General features: G+C 36.8%; 1 protein-coding gene and 1 long non-coding RNA gene across 8 annotated transcripts in view; one reads left to right on the top strand and one right to left on the bottom strand.

The window, feature by feature from the left end:
- LOC149616672 (centrosomal protein of 290 kDa-like) overlaps window positions 1-16,739 on the top strand; it is a 53,377-nt gene that overhangs the window by 35,641 nt on the left and 997 nt on the right. For all 4 annotated transcript variants that reach the window (XM_089856565.1, XM_089856567.1, XM_089856566.1 and 1 more), the window contains 13 exons: window positions 9-227; window positions 1,186-1,300; window positions 1,771-1,859; window positions 2,010-2,138; window positions 2,342-2,476; window positions 10,255-10,383; window positions 10,453-10,566; window positions 10,650-10,733; window positions 10,801-10,986; window positions 13,494-13,667; window positions 13,929-14,150; window positions 15,093-15,185; window positions 16,031-16,168. In XM_089856565.1, the coding sequence (XP_089712691.1) occupies window positions 9-227; window positions 1,186-1,300; window positions 1,771-1,859; window positions 2,010-2,138; window positions 2,342-2,476; window positions 10,255-10,383; window positions 10,453-10,566; window positions 10,650-10,733; window positions 10,801-10,986; window positions 13,494-13,667; window positions 13,929-14,150; window positions 15,093-15,185; window positions 16,031-16,168 (1,827 nt within the window). The remainder of the gene's footprint in view (window positions 1-8; window positions 228-1,185; window positions 1,301-1,770; window positions 1,860-2,009; window positions 2,139-2,341; window positions 2,477-10,254; window positions 10,384-10,452; window positions 10,567-10,649; window positions 10,734-10,800; window positions 10,987-13,493; window positions 13,668-13,928; window positions 14,151-15,092; window positions 15,186-16,030; window positions 16,169-16,739) is intronic.
- LOC149616673 (uncharacterized) lies at window positions 5,077-8,384 on the bottom strand. 4 transcript variants are annotated; one of them, XR_016375731.1, is made up of 3 exons: window positions 7,698-8,384; window positions 7,557-7,632; window positions 5,077-7,498 (listed from the first exon to the last, which is right to left on the bottom strand). It is a non-coding gene; the product is annotated as an uncharacterized LOC149616673 (long non-coding RNA). The 4 variants fall into 4 exon arrangements; XR_016375730.1 differs by having other exon boundaries at window positions 7,557-7,610; XR_016375729.1 differs by having other exon boundaries at window positions 7,557-7,985; window positions 8,062-8,384.

Raw genomic sequence — 16,739 nt, 5'->3', positions numbered from 1 at the left:
TATCCCAGGAACTAATCAACGCAATTGGGAAATTGAGATCTGAAATGCAGTTTATGAGAAGGACATCAATTAAACAGGCGGATACACACGAATCTCCAAGTCAGCCTGATAGATCAATACAATCAATCAATCAAGTACAATTTGACACGCCGGAAACTGTCGCTAAAATTGAGACAAAAGACGAAGAAACTCAAACTTCAACTGATTTGAAATATAAAGAGTATCAGGTTAAATTTCAATTTATTAATTATAAGTGGACTCGTTGTAACGAAAGTTTGACACTGATTACTGAGAGCTTGTCGTAGGTGAAACCATGAATTTATTTATTAACATGAATATATATGTGTATCATTAGCCTTTCTATCATGTTATTCAGGGATGGGAGGGACCTTTCTATTACATACGCGTTTAACGTCATCGCGGTAGCCAATCAAAATCGAGACACCTGGAAGTTCGAACAGCAGACGACCAGTTTAACAAAATTGTATGAGGGATACAATTTTCGGTTAGGTTCACCAAACTGCGTCAACTGAATATTAAAAATGATCGCCGATACGTGAATAAATATCTCAACACGATGTCCGAAAGTGATATTGATCTTTTAAAGGAAATTATAAAAAGTGCCTGCAATGTTTTTCCTAATCTGAAACTGAAAACTGTTGGTAAAGTGCTAAGCCTTGGCCATTATGAAAATTAATGTAAGGGTTGAAAGTAAACTACTAACATTTTAAATCGTGAGAATTGATGCTGCTGGTTTTTCCCTGCTGTTGGAGTTAAATTAATGCGGTAGTTGATCTATTTACAAGCATAATTAGCCTTCCGCGTGACAAGTTTTTTAGCTTTAAAAACAAACCGCCAGAAACTCTCTGACGTCACTCAAACAAAGCCCCTCCCATCCCTGAATATGTAGTTTAACTAGTCAATGCAGATATATATTCATGTTAATAAATAAATTCATGGTGAAACGTCATAGATTCTCATAAAGCACAGCAACGCCTGGTAAGACGCTGTCAAAGGCTTAGTAGGGACTAAATAGGATTAGATGGACTGCAAAACACACCGCGTGTAGTCAATTACCAAGTCGTTCTAGAACTAGCTGAATTAGGGTTGTATAGGAAGTGTCATACTTATGGAACATATCTCATAAACTTATGGAGTGGCTATAATGATCACTTATAACTTCAGGATAAAATCCACAATTTGGAAAAAGTGCGAGAAAATTTGAAAAAGCAGATAAATTCAAGGGATGAAAGGATAAATGAACTTACTGTTGAACTGGATGCATTACGGATGAACTCGGGTTAGTATATTTTTAATCCACAAAGTACAACGGTGAATACGCGGCTGAAAATAGTCCCAGCAGTGTCAAAGCCCTTGCTAGAGGGGTGGAGTTGACAGGCCCGCTAAGATCGGCAAAAGTTAAAGCCAAGGGCGGCTCCGTTGATGCCCCTTAAAGATGCCTTTTCTGCTACACGTTGGATAAGCTTGGCAAAGGCTAGTTAAACCAAAGGCAGGAACCAATGGGACCTGATGCATTAGGTCTGATTGGTTCCTGCCTTTGGCAAGGTAAAATTCGTGTCCAGAAGATTAGCCAGCATGCTAGGGGTAATAATGGAGCCGCCTGTTACTTTAATTTTAGGTTAATTCTAATTGGTTACTGCTTTTGCCATATAAATTTGGTTTTAGAAGATTAGTCGGACATGTTAGGTCCAGCATTTGCTTTAAAATGTGTCAGTGACTTGTAAAGAAATGCAAATTGTGTTTCTTTAGATCAAAATGACGACTTTTTGGAGAAAACCCTTAAAGAAAATGAAGATATGAAAAGGCGACTGGAAAGAGCTCGACCACCTACTTCAAACGTATGTCGAAACTGTTATTATAAATCAGTTGGCATCAGGAGTCAACTGCCCACTAGAGGTGTAAATTGTGTAATATGACTGACGTTAAATGCGTGGTTCACTCCTGAGGTCATGAGTTGTTGATGGTGTTTAGAAATACATGCATTTTAGGCTCCGGTTGAAGAGAATGGTGTTGAAGAAGTTTCGGAGCTGAAGGAACAGATTCGATTTTTAGAGGAACTAATACGTCGTCATGAACCACCGGAAAAGCCTTATGTTGAGGATGAAAAAGCGCTAAAAGTAATTAGTATATTCTTAATACTTGCGAATTAGACTTGCACAGGATTTGATGTGAGTCAGTTCCACTGCATGCGTTAAGTACTGTAATGCCTAACTATTATAGTACAGTTGCCTCTGTACCCCAACAACAGTGTCTTCCCATAAATTCAAATAAGCAGTGTAGCAAATCCATCATTCTTGTTTTATTTTATGCCTTTTTGTAGTCAAGGGAAGAACTTATTCGTTGGGAAGAGAGTAAAAAGTGGCAACAAACTACTGAGCGTTTAAAAAGTAAGCTGAAAGAGAAAGAACATGAAGTGGAATCACTTGAGAAGTCGAACAAAACACTGCGAGATCAGGTAAAAAATTAACCTTTTGTAATTGTTCCATTAATGGTGATTTCAAGCGGTTAGAGAAGTTTGCATTGAATATTTTGTCGCTAAAAATCTATTTATAATTTCTAATAACGTTGAATACAATATGATTTAATTATACTTCAAGGGAGGTTATTTTTGTTTTATTTTCTCAGTCATTATGACCAATTAACGTTATCAGAAGTATATAATACTTTTCTTCGAGAGAAGTGTACCGCAAAGCGGCGATGTAATTGTACCATGATTCTTCCCAACATTAGAGCAGTTGGAGCAAATTACTAAACCGAATCATATACGCCATAAATAGTTCCCTCATTACTCTATTAGAGCATAGGTGTCTGTCAAGGCCCGTTTCCGGTTTTATGTCACGTGTCAAGACGAGGTTTGTGGGTTGATTGCATGGAATTTAGTACTGCAAACAGTTATAGAATTCACCCCACGATGTGAGGACCATGTAAAGTTTGATGAGAAGGAAAGCAAACAAAAAGGGTGAGCCTGGGAAGAATCTTGTTACGTAACTTAAGTATTAAGGGGATACAGAGTGTCATCTTTCCATTATCCCCTTCTGACGTTATGTATGCGACCCCTTACAATATATTGAATCAAATTTTGCACGAGATTAGATAAAATTGCCTTCGATGTGATAGTCATGGCCGAGTAATAGTGTGAGAAGTAAATTTTGTTACGTAATTGGTTGGAGGTGCAAATTTCAAATTATCTATGAAATCTCAAAATTATATGTAGGGTCTTATAATTAGTAGAACAACTGGTAAATTATAACCTGATTTACCTTTCAACACTCCCTTTAATTATTTGAAATCATTGTAAAGCATGAAATATTCCTAGAAACGCGCAACTTAAATTGCTAAACTGCAACTGTTGGCGGCATTGTCGATGTTGAATTATCGAGTGCTTTTTTTTTTTCTTTTTTAATTTATGCACCCCAAATTGACGTTAGAATTAAGGGTAATCGTTTTAGCATAGTTACTGCTATTTGCGTAAATTTTCTATACGCCTTTTTAAGTTCGGTACGATGTGGCTACTATTATGAGTCCATCCCTGGGCCATTTTTTGATTATAAAAAAACGTCTTGGTTTGGACCAAGGCCGAAAAAACAAACGATATGTGTGAGGTTTATCAATTGGCTGAAGTTTCAGATATTGCAATTTTTTTAGTTATTTTTATCCATTTAATCCTTAATCAATATTAAATTCAATCAACTGATTTTACTGTTAATCGATCTATTCCCTCTAAATTAATTGAAAAAATTACATATCTACGCTTTTTCAAGAACAATTACATTTTCCGAAAACATTTTATCATGAAATTAATTATTTTGAAGGGAGTATGTGTTGAGGGATTTAATATTGAGTATTTGAAATACTGTGTCTAAAAAGACCAAGCGAACTTTGACATAATTCGAAAGGAAGATGTAAATATTTAATAGTGGATGCCAAACCAGGGTGTTGCACGAATTCATACATTTAATTTCGTATATCGAAATGCTACATTTCTAATGTCGCGACTGTGAAAGAAAGGTTGCACTGCAATTTCCCTCTTCGTAATTTATACTTTTTGGGGGAGGGTTAAGTTAAGTGTGACCTTCTTCGTTTAACTGGTAATGAATGGAAATGAATACAAAAGCCATTGGTACTGAAACGTATTTCTTTTTATGTAATCTTTACCTATATCTTTGGTTATATTTATACCGATATCATATTTTTCCAGTGCTACAGATAGCTACTTACTAACAAAAACCACACAGGATAAACGATGTTGCTTTGTCTTAAGTATACGGCATTCGTTTATTAACTAGTCTGAACAAAATAAATTTAAATTATCATATTTTTTTTAACATCAGTCTTCTTAGCAACTTACCGATTTAAGTTTTTTTTTTTTTTGATGCAAACTTGAAAATTTGTCAAGCCAGCAACAATTAAAACTATGTCCGTCAAGTGCTTACACGAAATCCCTTCAAAATAATTAATTTCATGATGAAATGTTTTCGGAAAATGTAATTGTTCTTGAAAAAGCGTAGATATGTAATTTTTTCAATTAATTTAGAGGGAATAGATCGATTAACAGTAAAATCAGTTGATTGAATTTAATATTGATTAAGGATTAAATGGATAAAAATAACTAAAAAAATTGCAATATCTGAAACTTCAGCCAATTGATAAACCTCACACATATCGTTTGTTTTTTCGGCCTTGGTCCAAACCAAGACGTTTTTTTATAATATCTGTTACTTCAGTCTTAATGTAATTAAATTTTGAATAATTATGTTTGCTTTACCGTCATACATTTGGGGTTGATCTATTTCTAATTCCTTAAAGAAGTACTTCAGTATCGTTAATTACATTTAACTTATATCCAATAACATTGATTTCGATAAGCATATAATGTTGCACTTTATTTATGAAAGAAGCTTAAAAACGACGGTATTTGAAATATGGAAGAAAAATATTTGTTTCGTACGCTGTATACGTATACAGTGGTGTCGAGATCAGACCAACAGCTTCCTTTATGTACAACCCCCAATACTGCCAACGGGTGATGTCATACTAAATTATACAGGGTGTAAATAAATGTTTAGAATTCATGTTTTATTGTATGCAAGTGACAACGAGTGACAAGGTACAAAAAGAATACTGGAGAATGCAACAAAATATTTTAAAGCACTGTCCTACGATTAGTCTTAGAACGTGGGCCTCAAATTGCAACCTCTTAACTGTTTGGTAAACACCTCAACGTAAATATTCAACGTTTCTACCATTGTGGTTTAGGCAATCTTCCAGACGACTGTCCATGTCTTGCAATACATTTGCAAGCAGTAAACTCATGACGCATGGTAAGGCTAATGGTATTGCCGTCTTGGGAAATCCTCGTCCGTTAAGGCTTGATGTAGGGGGTATGATAATGCCAGTAATGATGCCCTTGTAAACTGGCACAAACAGTAGAATGGCTTAGTGCAACTTCTTGTTCCACCGCTCTACTATTAGCATGAATTGGCTTCAAAACGTGCTACGATGTCAAAATCTATATCCTCATTACAGACTATACAGTCTCTTCTACGTTCATGATCTTGCACTACCGAAATCACGAAGGTGCTCGCCAATGTCGGAAAAGGTGCTTCGCACCGGATGTTGTCGGTGTGGAAACCGTTCGGCATAAAGCACTGCCTTTAGTTGAACGTTACTGCGACCTTCACCCAAAATAAACATCCTGTCCAATTTGTCCTGGTTAGAACAGGTTGGCATTTCGCTAGGAAACGAGACTAACTACTGTAATTCTACTACTTAGCTCCTACACTGAAGACCCTGTATATCAAAAGGGACCGGAAGTACCTCAAAGTTGAGTTTTCAAAGATTGCCAGATTGAGCAGGTCATGAGATTTAAAGTGATGAAGGTTGCTTTAACGTTCAACAAGTGACACCGCAGTATGTTTTTGGTGCTCCAATGTCCTCACCCGATAGGTCCAAACAATTACCATCCTGGTTTTTCGGCTCAGCGTTGCGGTATTGCCGGTTCCATTAGAAATACAAGGTCTGTAGTGTTACAATTGTAACAATACTCCTGTTAAAAAGGCACACAAACTGTACCCCCGCCCCCTCCTCCCCAAAACGCTTTTAAATTTCGCGCCTTTTCAATGGCTCTCTTTTCAATATGGGAAAAATGATTTTAAATTTTTTAAGTGTAAGAATTAAACAGGAAAATGGAGGCTGAGTGAAAGATAAGTGTAGTTTTAATTATAATTTGTTAGTTAAATTATAAGGTATCCATGAATTTACCAAAAACATTCGTGTTTTGGGTTAATTTCACATTAATTATACTTGATTAAGTTTAATTTAACGGTTTATCTAGTGTGGATTTAGTTTATAATACAAGTTTCAATGAAATATTAACTTTAATTGCAATTACTCTAAAATATGTAAGCGCTTTTGATGTATTTTAATGATGAATTAATTTAATTCGAAAGTGAAATAGGAAACATCTGTGGCTGTGCGAAAAACTTGTGTTGTTTTAATCTTAATTTGAGCGCAGTTCGGGAGAGTCGATTAAGCTTAAAAGTATAATTTATTGGAATTTTTTTACCCTAATTGGAACATTTTGTGCAGTTTAACATTTTTGCCACAGTCATTATTTTACCCTAAACTTTTGAATTTCGCGCCAATTAATGTACTTTAAACATAGGTGAAATTAACTGAAGTGTGAAATAGAAAACATTGGGATTTACCAACGGCTTGGGTAGTTTTAATCTTAATTAAACAGTTTATTTAAAAGTTATTTGAGCTTTTTATCCAAAAATGAATATTTTTAGTTTAATTTCACGTTAATTATATTTAATTGATTTAAAATTAACGTAAGATTGTATTTCGGCAGTGTACATTTAGATTATAAATGACTTTCAATATATACTTAACCTTAATTGCAATTTTTAGTGGGTTTTGACTCTTATTTTACCTTAAACTTTCGAATTTCGCGCCTATTAATGTACTTTAAAGATAATTTAAATTAACTAAGTATAATGAGATAGAAAACATGGGGCTATACTAACAGCTTGTGCAGTTTTAATCTTAATTAAGTATTTTATTTCAAAGTTACTCGAGTTCTCATCCAAATATGTATATTTCATGTTTAAATTAACGTTAATTATACATAATTAAGTTGAAATTAATGAAGGATTGAGGTTTGGCAGTGTTGATTTAGCTTATAAAATGAGTTTCAAATCACCTTAATTGTAAAGTTTAGAAGAGTTTTTCATTCTTGCCACCACAATGTGTTAAACTTTTATCATACCACGTGCTAAATTTGCGGTAACATAAAAATCATCTATAACATATGTTAATGAATGATGTGATTCTATAGTTTAGCAACTTTGGCTTCAATAACAGTAATTAAATTAAATACCTAAACAATTCATAGCAATTTAGACAAATAAATGTGAACTGTGGAGATAGCCAACAACGTAACCCTCCGTTGCTGACGTGGTTACGTTGGAAAAATCTGCGCTGATGTAAACGTTGAAATTATTTGACTAATTAAATTACATAACGACACTGACCTCCTGGATTAATCAGCACCACTGTTACTTATATTTATGAATTAACAAAATACACTGTTGGTAACAAATAGTTAAGCTGCGCTAACGTAAACATCACGACTCTGCAGTAGGGAAAACATATTAAACTTTTTGTCATCTTACCAGTAGTATTTTGAAGTTTTCGATCTTTTCACAGGGTGAAAAGCATTATCTTTATTTCAACACGTTAATAATTTGAATAGGTATGCCATTTATTGGAAGCGCACACGGTAAATACAGCATAAAAAGCCTAGTGTTAACCCGGTTAGGCTATGTTTTTAGCATAAAATTGAGCAGACTATACACAGGATTCCAAAACAAATGAGAGCTGGAAATCAGTCTTTTTAATAATCTTTAAAGAGTAACTAAAATAGGGTAATGGCAGCCCTCTGCCTTCGACTGTATTAAGCTCTATGGGGAAATAACATGGGGTGCTATTAGTCTATACAACTTAAGCCTTGGCCGTAAAGAACGTTCAAAAACTTACTTTAAATGATATAAAAACCTCTGTTAACTGTAATTATTTAACTGAATTACTTTTCTAGACGAAAATTCGACCTGATAACGACCTATTTCTTATTAAGGGTGCTACAGTTAATTAGAAAATACATATAAAGGTGCTCAAGCTCGGTTGAAATACCAAAGTAATTTGTTAGCGTCCACTGCTAAGAAATTAGGAAAATCAGCAAGAAAGCCAACATTTGAAATATGTCAACGTAACTTGTTAGCACCCACAAACCTAGGCCCTTCTAGTTGTCAACGAGAACGAAATGTAGAATTAGGTTTAAGCGTGCTATAAGGTTAGGCTGACTTCTGACCCAAAAGTAATTTTTTGACGTACTATCTTAATTAGTTAAATTACAAAAATTAGAATTCATTAATTAAAAATCGAAACACGTAAGTTTCCCATTTAATAAATGCTTGTTAATTTAGAAGTATTCCGAAAACTAACTTCGCTATAGTTTTTCCGTATGGCCTGCCACAATTGCCTTAAAAAACTGAAAATTTTTTAATGCTTTTTCTATGGGACGCTAACCCTAAAAACTGTGACTTTTCCTTTAACATTACGGAAGGGTGTCATGTCATATCTACAAGGGCCTACCGGCCCTGTAGAATAGTAATAATAGTAATTCGACAGTTGCCGTGCAAAAGTATAACCTGTGCCCAGCCGGGCACATCTTGTTAATTTATACACCAATCGGGTGGATTATGGCGTTTTTTCAAAATTTAGGTCTTACCTTCAAGATCGTAACTAAACCCGCAGTGATACTAGCTTTAAGAATTTGAAAATGGAGCGCTAATGGGGTGCTTAAACGAAGTCTCAGCTGCATGTGGTTTAGTTTACGGAAATGCCACTAGATGCGCCCATACTAGATGGGTGGTGTTCACTGGCCTGCTAAGCTTAGCAAAGGCTAGTTTTAGCTCCGCCCTCGAGAATGAGTTCTGATCGGTTCCTGCCTTTTGGCAAGGTAAGATTGGTGTCTAAAAGACCAGTCAGCATGTTAGGGGCCAACATTTCCTTTCCTGTGGAGGCCAACTAATGCCTTGGGCGTTTTGGCTGTGTTTCGCCCCGAAAATACTGGTTAATCTTCTACACACCAAACTTAACTAGCCAAAGTCAGAAACCAATTGAAATTGGTCCAAGAGGGCGGAGCTAAAGCTAGCCTTAACTAAGGTTGGTGGGCCTGTCAACTCCACCCCTCGACTATGGGAGCATCTAGTGGTATTGATTTAAATGAATCCACAGTCGAGACTTGCTTTAAATGGTTGAGTGAATACCATATCCCAAAAATCAATTTGGTTGCTATGGTAGCGGCTTTTGTTGTGTTAAAGTTTCACGTGTTATTGAAGAAGAGTACCTTAATCTTCTGTATGGGGTCTTATTTTTTAGTCGAAAAAATGAGCACTAGAGGGCGTATATTCCTTCTCTAGCGTGTAAGTTAACTTGTGTTCAAACGTATATGTATTAAACGTATACTTCTTAAACACTCATATATATATATATAATTTTGACCACCTTTTCTGTGCCTGAAATATACAACGACCCACTCCGGGGTGGTGTGTCGATCTAGTTTTCATTTGCGATAAACTCTTACAAAGTTGTCATTGTTGTTAAAGCAAAGCGCGGTTCCAGTGTATCCCCTACACGGTGACTTTCCTTACTAACTCCAGTTTTGGCTTGGTGAGGGCTAGTTTGCGGGATTTATAAGTGCACTTATAAATCCCGCCCACAAATGCCTACTGTCGTCCTCAAACGTAAACTAGATTTCGTAAGTAAAATCACCATGAAGGGGATCCACGTACTTGACCCACGCTTTGCTTTAAGCTAAGAATAGTGTACATATAGTTTCCTCTCATGGTCGTTTTACCAGTGGGCAGTGTTAGCAACCCATTTGGGTATCAATAGATTAGCAGTTCTGTTTGAATAGGTACTTGACTAATTGAGCTGACAGGGTGCTCGGCTCGACATTAAATGGAAGTTGAATGAGGGGTTCCGGGGGGGGGGGGGGGTTCTACCGGCTTTAGTGAAAATTATCTATATGGTGACTTGCCCTTAAAGGGGCTGTCCGACCCCTTTCCTTTTTTACCCACCCGCTATGCTTAGCTCTATCATGAAGATCGTCCTTTGTCCCACGATCCGAAAAGCCCCTTCAAACGATTATATGTTTATGTTTTATAGTTGATAAAATTGAACAAGGAAAAAACCCTTCTGGAGAACAGAGTAAAAGCATTGTTGGTTAAAGCACATCCACCAGAATTGGCACAAGTTGAAGAACTAAAGAAAAAAATACAGCAACTTGAACAAGAGGTAAAACAAAAGTTATGAAGCTAAATTTAGAAATCTTTGGAACTTCAAATATGAGTATATTTTACTTAGACCGCCGGAAGAAAACCGGATGAATTGGAAGAATTGAAAACAAAAAACCAAATTTTGGTGGATAAAATTTATCAACTAGAAAAGCAATTGGCGAAATATACTGTATCCAGAGAGGTATGAATTGAGTTAACTAAACCTTAGCCGACTGTTGCTTTTAACTATTAAATTCATGTTAAAATATAACCATTTTTTTGTAGACTATGGCTCGAGCAACTAGAGATATTTTCAATGATGACCCTTCAGTCAGCACCTCTGTTAAAATCAATAATCTTCAAAAACATGTAAAGGTTTTGCTTAACTGTTAATTTCAGAACTAAAACATATTTTTGATTTCGATTTTGTCATCAGGTATTGAAACTCTCGGAGGAAAATTTTGAACTTAAGGTTGAATTGGAGCAAGTGAAAATTGATGTTCCTCGTTACAAGGTGCAGATATCTACCTTGGAAGGCTTAATCAATGTTCTGAAATCAGATTTGAAGAACAAAGAAGCCATAATTGAACAGCTCTCAAATGGAGAACAATCAAATATCAAAGTAAAATAATTTCATTCATGTGATTATTGCTTGTCAAGTCCAGATTGGACGGTATGTCCACGTCTTAAATAATATGTGATGTTAAAAAAGGGGGGTGATAAGACTAAGTAAAGTGGGTTCTATGGGTTATTTTGGCTCCATGATCACCCCTAGCATTCTGGCTAATCTTCTGGACACGAATTTTATCTTGCCAAAGGCAGGAACCGGAGCCTCCGAAATGAACTAGGCCCATGCGTGTAGCGAAGCGAGAATATTTTTGTAACTAATTTAGTTCGCCGTGTTTTCCCGCTTGGGGGCGCTTTTAGTACCGTTCAGCCTCGTGACCCCGTCGACTGCTACAATATTAGGGCAAGGTATAGACGTAGAGCGGTGAAGCCGAGGTCGCGGATAGTTAAAAAATGTAATGTTCTAGAAAATTTCTGAAGACTTTTATTGAACAATCATTCCAAAGAAGTAAAGGATAAAAAAGTTAAGGCTAAAAAAGTGAAAGGTTAATGGTATATGAAAACTGTGAATTAGCAACTTCAAGAAGTTTTGTTTTACTAAAAAAACAACGATGTTAAAATCTCATAATTAATTTTTTTGTCCATACAATCTAACCAGTAGATTCAATTAAAAATAAATAGCCCCTAAAAATTACGTTAATTTAAAGGTGAAACCTTTCTCTTTCATAAAAGTTTTATAGGGTCAGCTGCCCTAATTTGGAACAGTTCTAATTTGGAACGCTTTTCTTAAAATCGTCATAACTTAAGTTTGAGAGCTTCAAATGAATATTTTAAGGGCTCATTTTGAAGATTGAAATTCCCTCTATCCATAAAACGCGGCCTTAAAACTCTATCATAAAATCCAGAGAAGATACAAGCATAATTAGACAACCTTATTTTTTGCAGTATTAATTTTTTCCAAAATGAAGGGAAAGTTCTCCCATGGGTCTAGGGAAATAAGCTTTCACGGCCAATGGGAAAAACATAGGCTTACGAAAACGATTCCATTGAAAACTTCGGATCTTTCTCTTCAAATTAAACACTTTAAACGTCAGGTTAGGCCTAAACATTATTGAGAAAACTCGAATAGAAAATATGTCTTCATTTGCCTAAAATGGAACACCCCGAAACACGGAAATTTACTCTATCTTTTTACATCCATAACTAATGTTTTACTCACTAAAGAACAACAAAAAAGACCTTAGAAGATGCGTTGATTCATTACCTGTCCAATAATGTTGGTCCCGTAAGCGTAGATTAAAATGCGGAAAAGATACTGGTATTATTAGCCCAGTATTCAGATTTGGTCATGAACGTGATGCCAGTTTTTGCTGATTTAGCATGTTTGACCGAGTGATATTGGGATTTACTATACTTCCAAACACCGTATCATGACTTACTTGATGTAAAATGTAGATTCGACAACTTTTTCGCCACAAAAACATAGCTTCAAGCAGATGACACTCAGTGCCCTTTAAAATATATGTACAGGTATAAAAGGGTAAGCGTTGGTTGCTAGATGGTCGTAGCATCGCTAAAAAATTATATTTGCTTATTATTAGTTGCAAAGACTCAGATTTTTTTGTATTTAAATTAGGGTGTTCCAAATTAGGACGGGGTGTTCCAATTTAGGACGGGGGCGTTCCAATTTAGGACGGACCGTTCCAAGTTAGGGCTGAAATCGACCTTTTTTAAAGCCCATTTTGCAGGAAAAGTACGTGTCTTAGCAATCTGAAAATGGGTGCAATCGATCGGCAATAGTTCAAACTTATTGTATTAGTCTGCTTGTTCACTTCAGTAACTTATTTGGTACTGAAAAATCTGACTTTCCAAAGAGCTTGAGAAAGAGTTCCAAGATAGGGCTACTGACCATAATTGGCCCCAAAAATGTCATCGATAATTTATGGAAGACCCCCTTCGCAACTGTAATAAAAGCGCCACCTCGCACACACAAAGGGTGAAAATATTTCCTCTATGAAACTGGATATTTCCCCACGTAAAAATCGACACGCACGGGCCTAGTTCATTTCGGAGGCTCCACAGGAACCAATCAGACCTAATGCACTAGTTCCCATTGGTTCCTGCCTTTGGCTTAACTAGCCTTTAGCAAGCTTAGCCACTGTGCAGCAGAAAAGCCATCTATAAAGGTTATCAACGGAGCCGCGCTTTCCTTTAAAGGGTTATCCTTATTAAAACCATAAATTCATAAGATATGTTCCATAAGTTTGTCACTGGTTACTGAGAGCTTGTCATGAAGTGACGTAGATGAAACGTCATAAATTCTTGTTAAACGACGCTTGGTGAGGTGCTGTCAAAGGCTTAATTGGTGCAGACTAAATAGGAAGATGGACTGCAATATTAACCGAGTGTAGTCAATTCTCGCTTATCATTCTCGAACCAGCTGCTCTCAGTAAGTCTCTAGCATTACAAGTATAGGGAGTGTCATGCTTATGGAACATGTCTTATAAACTTATTCATTTAGCATATCAGCCTGATTTAAATTTGAAAAATTTTTAAATGCAGGAAGCAAAGATACTGGATCAATCGCAGAGTGATGTACTTGATAACAATGTTGATAAAAGCAACAATACCGCAACCCCTAAATGTGCGAGTAGTGCCAGCATACATAGATTGCTTGATGTCAAAACTAATAAAATCGCCTCGGAAAATATGAAACTTCAACATGAAGTTAAAAAGGTATGTGTTTATTTGAAAACAACATCATGGCAAAGCGCGGGTCACGTGGTTTCCCTACAAGTTGACTTTCCTCCTGAACTCCGGGTTTAACTTGGCGAATTAGTGGGCGGGGGCACTTAAAAATCCCGCCCCCAAATGTCTCCTGCCTTCGTCAAGCCAAAACTGGAGGTCGTAAGGAAAGTCACCTTGTAGGGGACCCACGTGACCCGCGCTTTGCTTCAAGAGAAAATAGGTGAAGAAGTTGTCAATTAATTTATCTAGTGTCAACGTGAAATTGACCAATTATCCAAGCGGAACAGAACGTTAACGGAACAAAACCGTCGAGTTTTAGACGCGCTTGAAGAAAAAGAGAAACTAATCAAAAGTTTAAAGCAACAAATTCCAACGCCACATTCCATGCCTCCGAGACAATACAAAACTTACGTAGTTACCAAGATGTACGAGGAAAAAATCTCTGCTCTTGAAAAAGAGTTAGAAGAATTAGTAAGTGAATTAAGTTTGGGAGCCTTAAAGGCCTTTACAGACGATACAACATTTTGACTCATTTAGATGAGTCAATTTGAGTTGAGTAAACTAGTTGGGAGCAGTGGGAAATGAGGATAGTTTTTGAACCAGTCTTTTGGACTAGTGACCCCCATATCGTCCAAAATAATAAAGTGGTCCCTTGGACTGGTCCAGTGGTGTGCGAGTCCCGTTTTTTCGGTTTCGAGCCGAGTCCGAGTATCAAAACTAATTTCTTATCGAGTATCGAGCCGAGTCTCAAAAATACTTTCGAGTATCGAGTATTTAGATAGGTCAAATTTTGATTCTTTCGAGTAATTATCGAGTCTCAAATATTGACTTGTCGATTAGCAATTTTGTAAATTCTTGAAAATAACGAAGATGTTCAATTATCTAATATCTAACTAGTTCATAAAGATTTTTAGTGATCAATTAAACATTGAACAGGTGATTTTCAAAATAAATGCTCATGAACTCATCGTCTGCTATAGTTGTAAGTCTCGGTTTCGAGTATTTGTCGAGTATTTAAGATGTTAAAAAGCTACTCGAATCTGTCTCGAGTATCTCAATGTGCTGTTATCGAGTATCGAGTCGAGTACTCGCACACCCCTGGACTGGTCTCACATTAGTTTTCCTATAGATTTGAAATTAATAAACTTAAAAACTATAGTTCAAGCAATTAATAAACTGGTTTTCTCGGACTGGTTGTTGGGGACAAGTTGAATCGCCAAATTAAAAATTTATCACTAACCAATTTTTGCTGACTAAACTTTTTGACCCATCTACTTGATTCAAAAGTCCTTTATTGGGAGAGGCCAGAGTGGTCAGATTTTCATCTCTTGGACCACTCCCTATTTTCAATAGAACATTCTAATGCAATATATCGCCATATAATGAAATGTGATTGAAAATATTTTAATATAGAAGAATAAATATCATCGGGTATTCACAGTAACAAAAGAGCAAGCGGAGAAAGAAGAACGTTTAAGGATGGAGATAGCTCAGTTAAAAATTAAGGTAACAAATCTTTTATCATTGTACACTTTTCTGAAGGTGCCATACAAGCCTTTCTTTAAACTCCCTTCGCGAAAGGGAAAACGCCCTTCGTCTCTGCTTTTTCCCGGCAACATATCCTTTTTTTTTGTAAAAGTCTATTGGTAAACACATAGTGTACAAAAAATATAAAATGTTAGTGCGACATTATCGTGTTACAACCAATGTATTAGGTTTCAACAGGGGCACAAAACGATAAAACACATATTTTCAATAGACCTTTTTCAAAAGGGGGCGCAGTATCATGTGCTTTGATATAGGGTTAAGACAGAACATCTGGTGTGAGCAGGGAGGAGGAATGTAGAGGAGTGGCCAAAGGTATTACGGAGAGGTCTCCATTTAGCAGTCTGGAGAGAGAGGTCTACCCGAGGCCGACTAGTAGCTACTACGCATCAGCGGTGCGCAAGTATGTCATCACTGACGTTAGAGAGAGAAAAAACCAAGTTTCAAATTTCTAAGCCTAACGACTCGCGCCGTCGCGACTCACGCGAGAGTAAATTTTAGCGGCCAACCACTACCGACGCTATATAGCGTCGGTAGTGGGCCAACGGTTCGGAGAAAAAAATCGCGCATGCGCCTGAAAAAAAAGAGCCTCGGTTAGGTCTCAGAGCTCTAACCCGGAATCTGCGAGAATTCTCTCTCTTTTTACAACGTGCGTAGGCCACTCCTTTACAACATTCCTCCTCCCTGGTGTGAGCATCCAAAAATGTTAGATAGGGCTTGAAAGTTGCCAATCCACCACATACCAGATGTTCCATCTTAATTAAGAAGACAAGGTTGCCTAACACTAAATCGCATTTTTCGTTAAGATTGAATCTCTTGAAAAATTTTCAATGGTGGATCCTGAAGACGCCATTAAAGCCCTGAAAGAAAAGAATGTGGAGCTGGAAAATGAAAATCAAGAACTACGAGGAAGGCTTTTACATCATGAACCGGAATTGATAAAGGTATTCATTAAATCATAGCGCGGCGCCAGTGGATCCCCTACAAGGGGACTTTCCGCCTGAACTCCGTATTTTGGCTTGGCAAAAGCTAGTGGGCGGGATTTATACATGCACGTATAAATCCCGCCCACAAATGCCTCTAGCTTTGCCAAGCCAAAACTGAAGTTCTATGCTTTAAATCATTTGCCCAATAGGACTCTAGGATTTTCGTCGAGTTTTGCTAACAAGTCCAATCGCCCAAGGCATTTTAAATGCAAACATAACTTTGTAGTTGTGGTTTAGTTTGCCACTAGATGCTAGATGACTGGTCTGCTAAGCTTAGCAGAGGCTAGTTTTAGTTCCGCCCTTGTGGTCGAATTCTGATTGGTTTCTGGCCATTGGCAAGGTATAATTGGTGTGTAGAAGATTAGCCAGCACCTTAGGGCACCACAGGAGCCGACATTTACCTAAAAGGATAACATAACATTATACCTTAAATTACCCTTTTCTAAATTCTCAGCCTGTGAGAATTCAACAAATCCCGTAGGGGTAAGAGGTTCGGACTAGCAGACGCCACTAAACCAATGGCGGTGCA

This window comes from Phalangium opilio, unplaced genomic scaffold (assembly GCF_054372755.1).
Source record: "Phalangium opilio isolate 3A_F unplaced genomic scaffold, DU_Popi_V2 ptg000217l_1, whole genome shotgun sequence".
Lineage (NCBI taxonomy): Eukaryota > Metazoa > Arthropoda > Arachnida > Opiliones > Phalangiidae > Phalangium > Phalangium opilio.
This window is presented reverse-complemented; position numbering and strand designations above follow the sequence as displayed.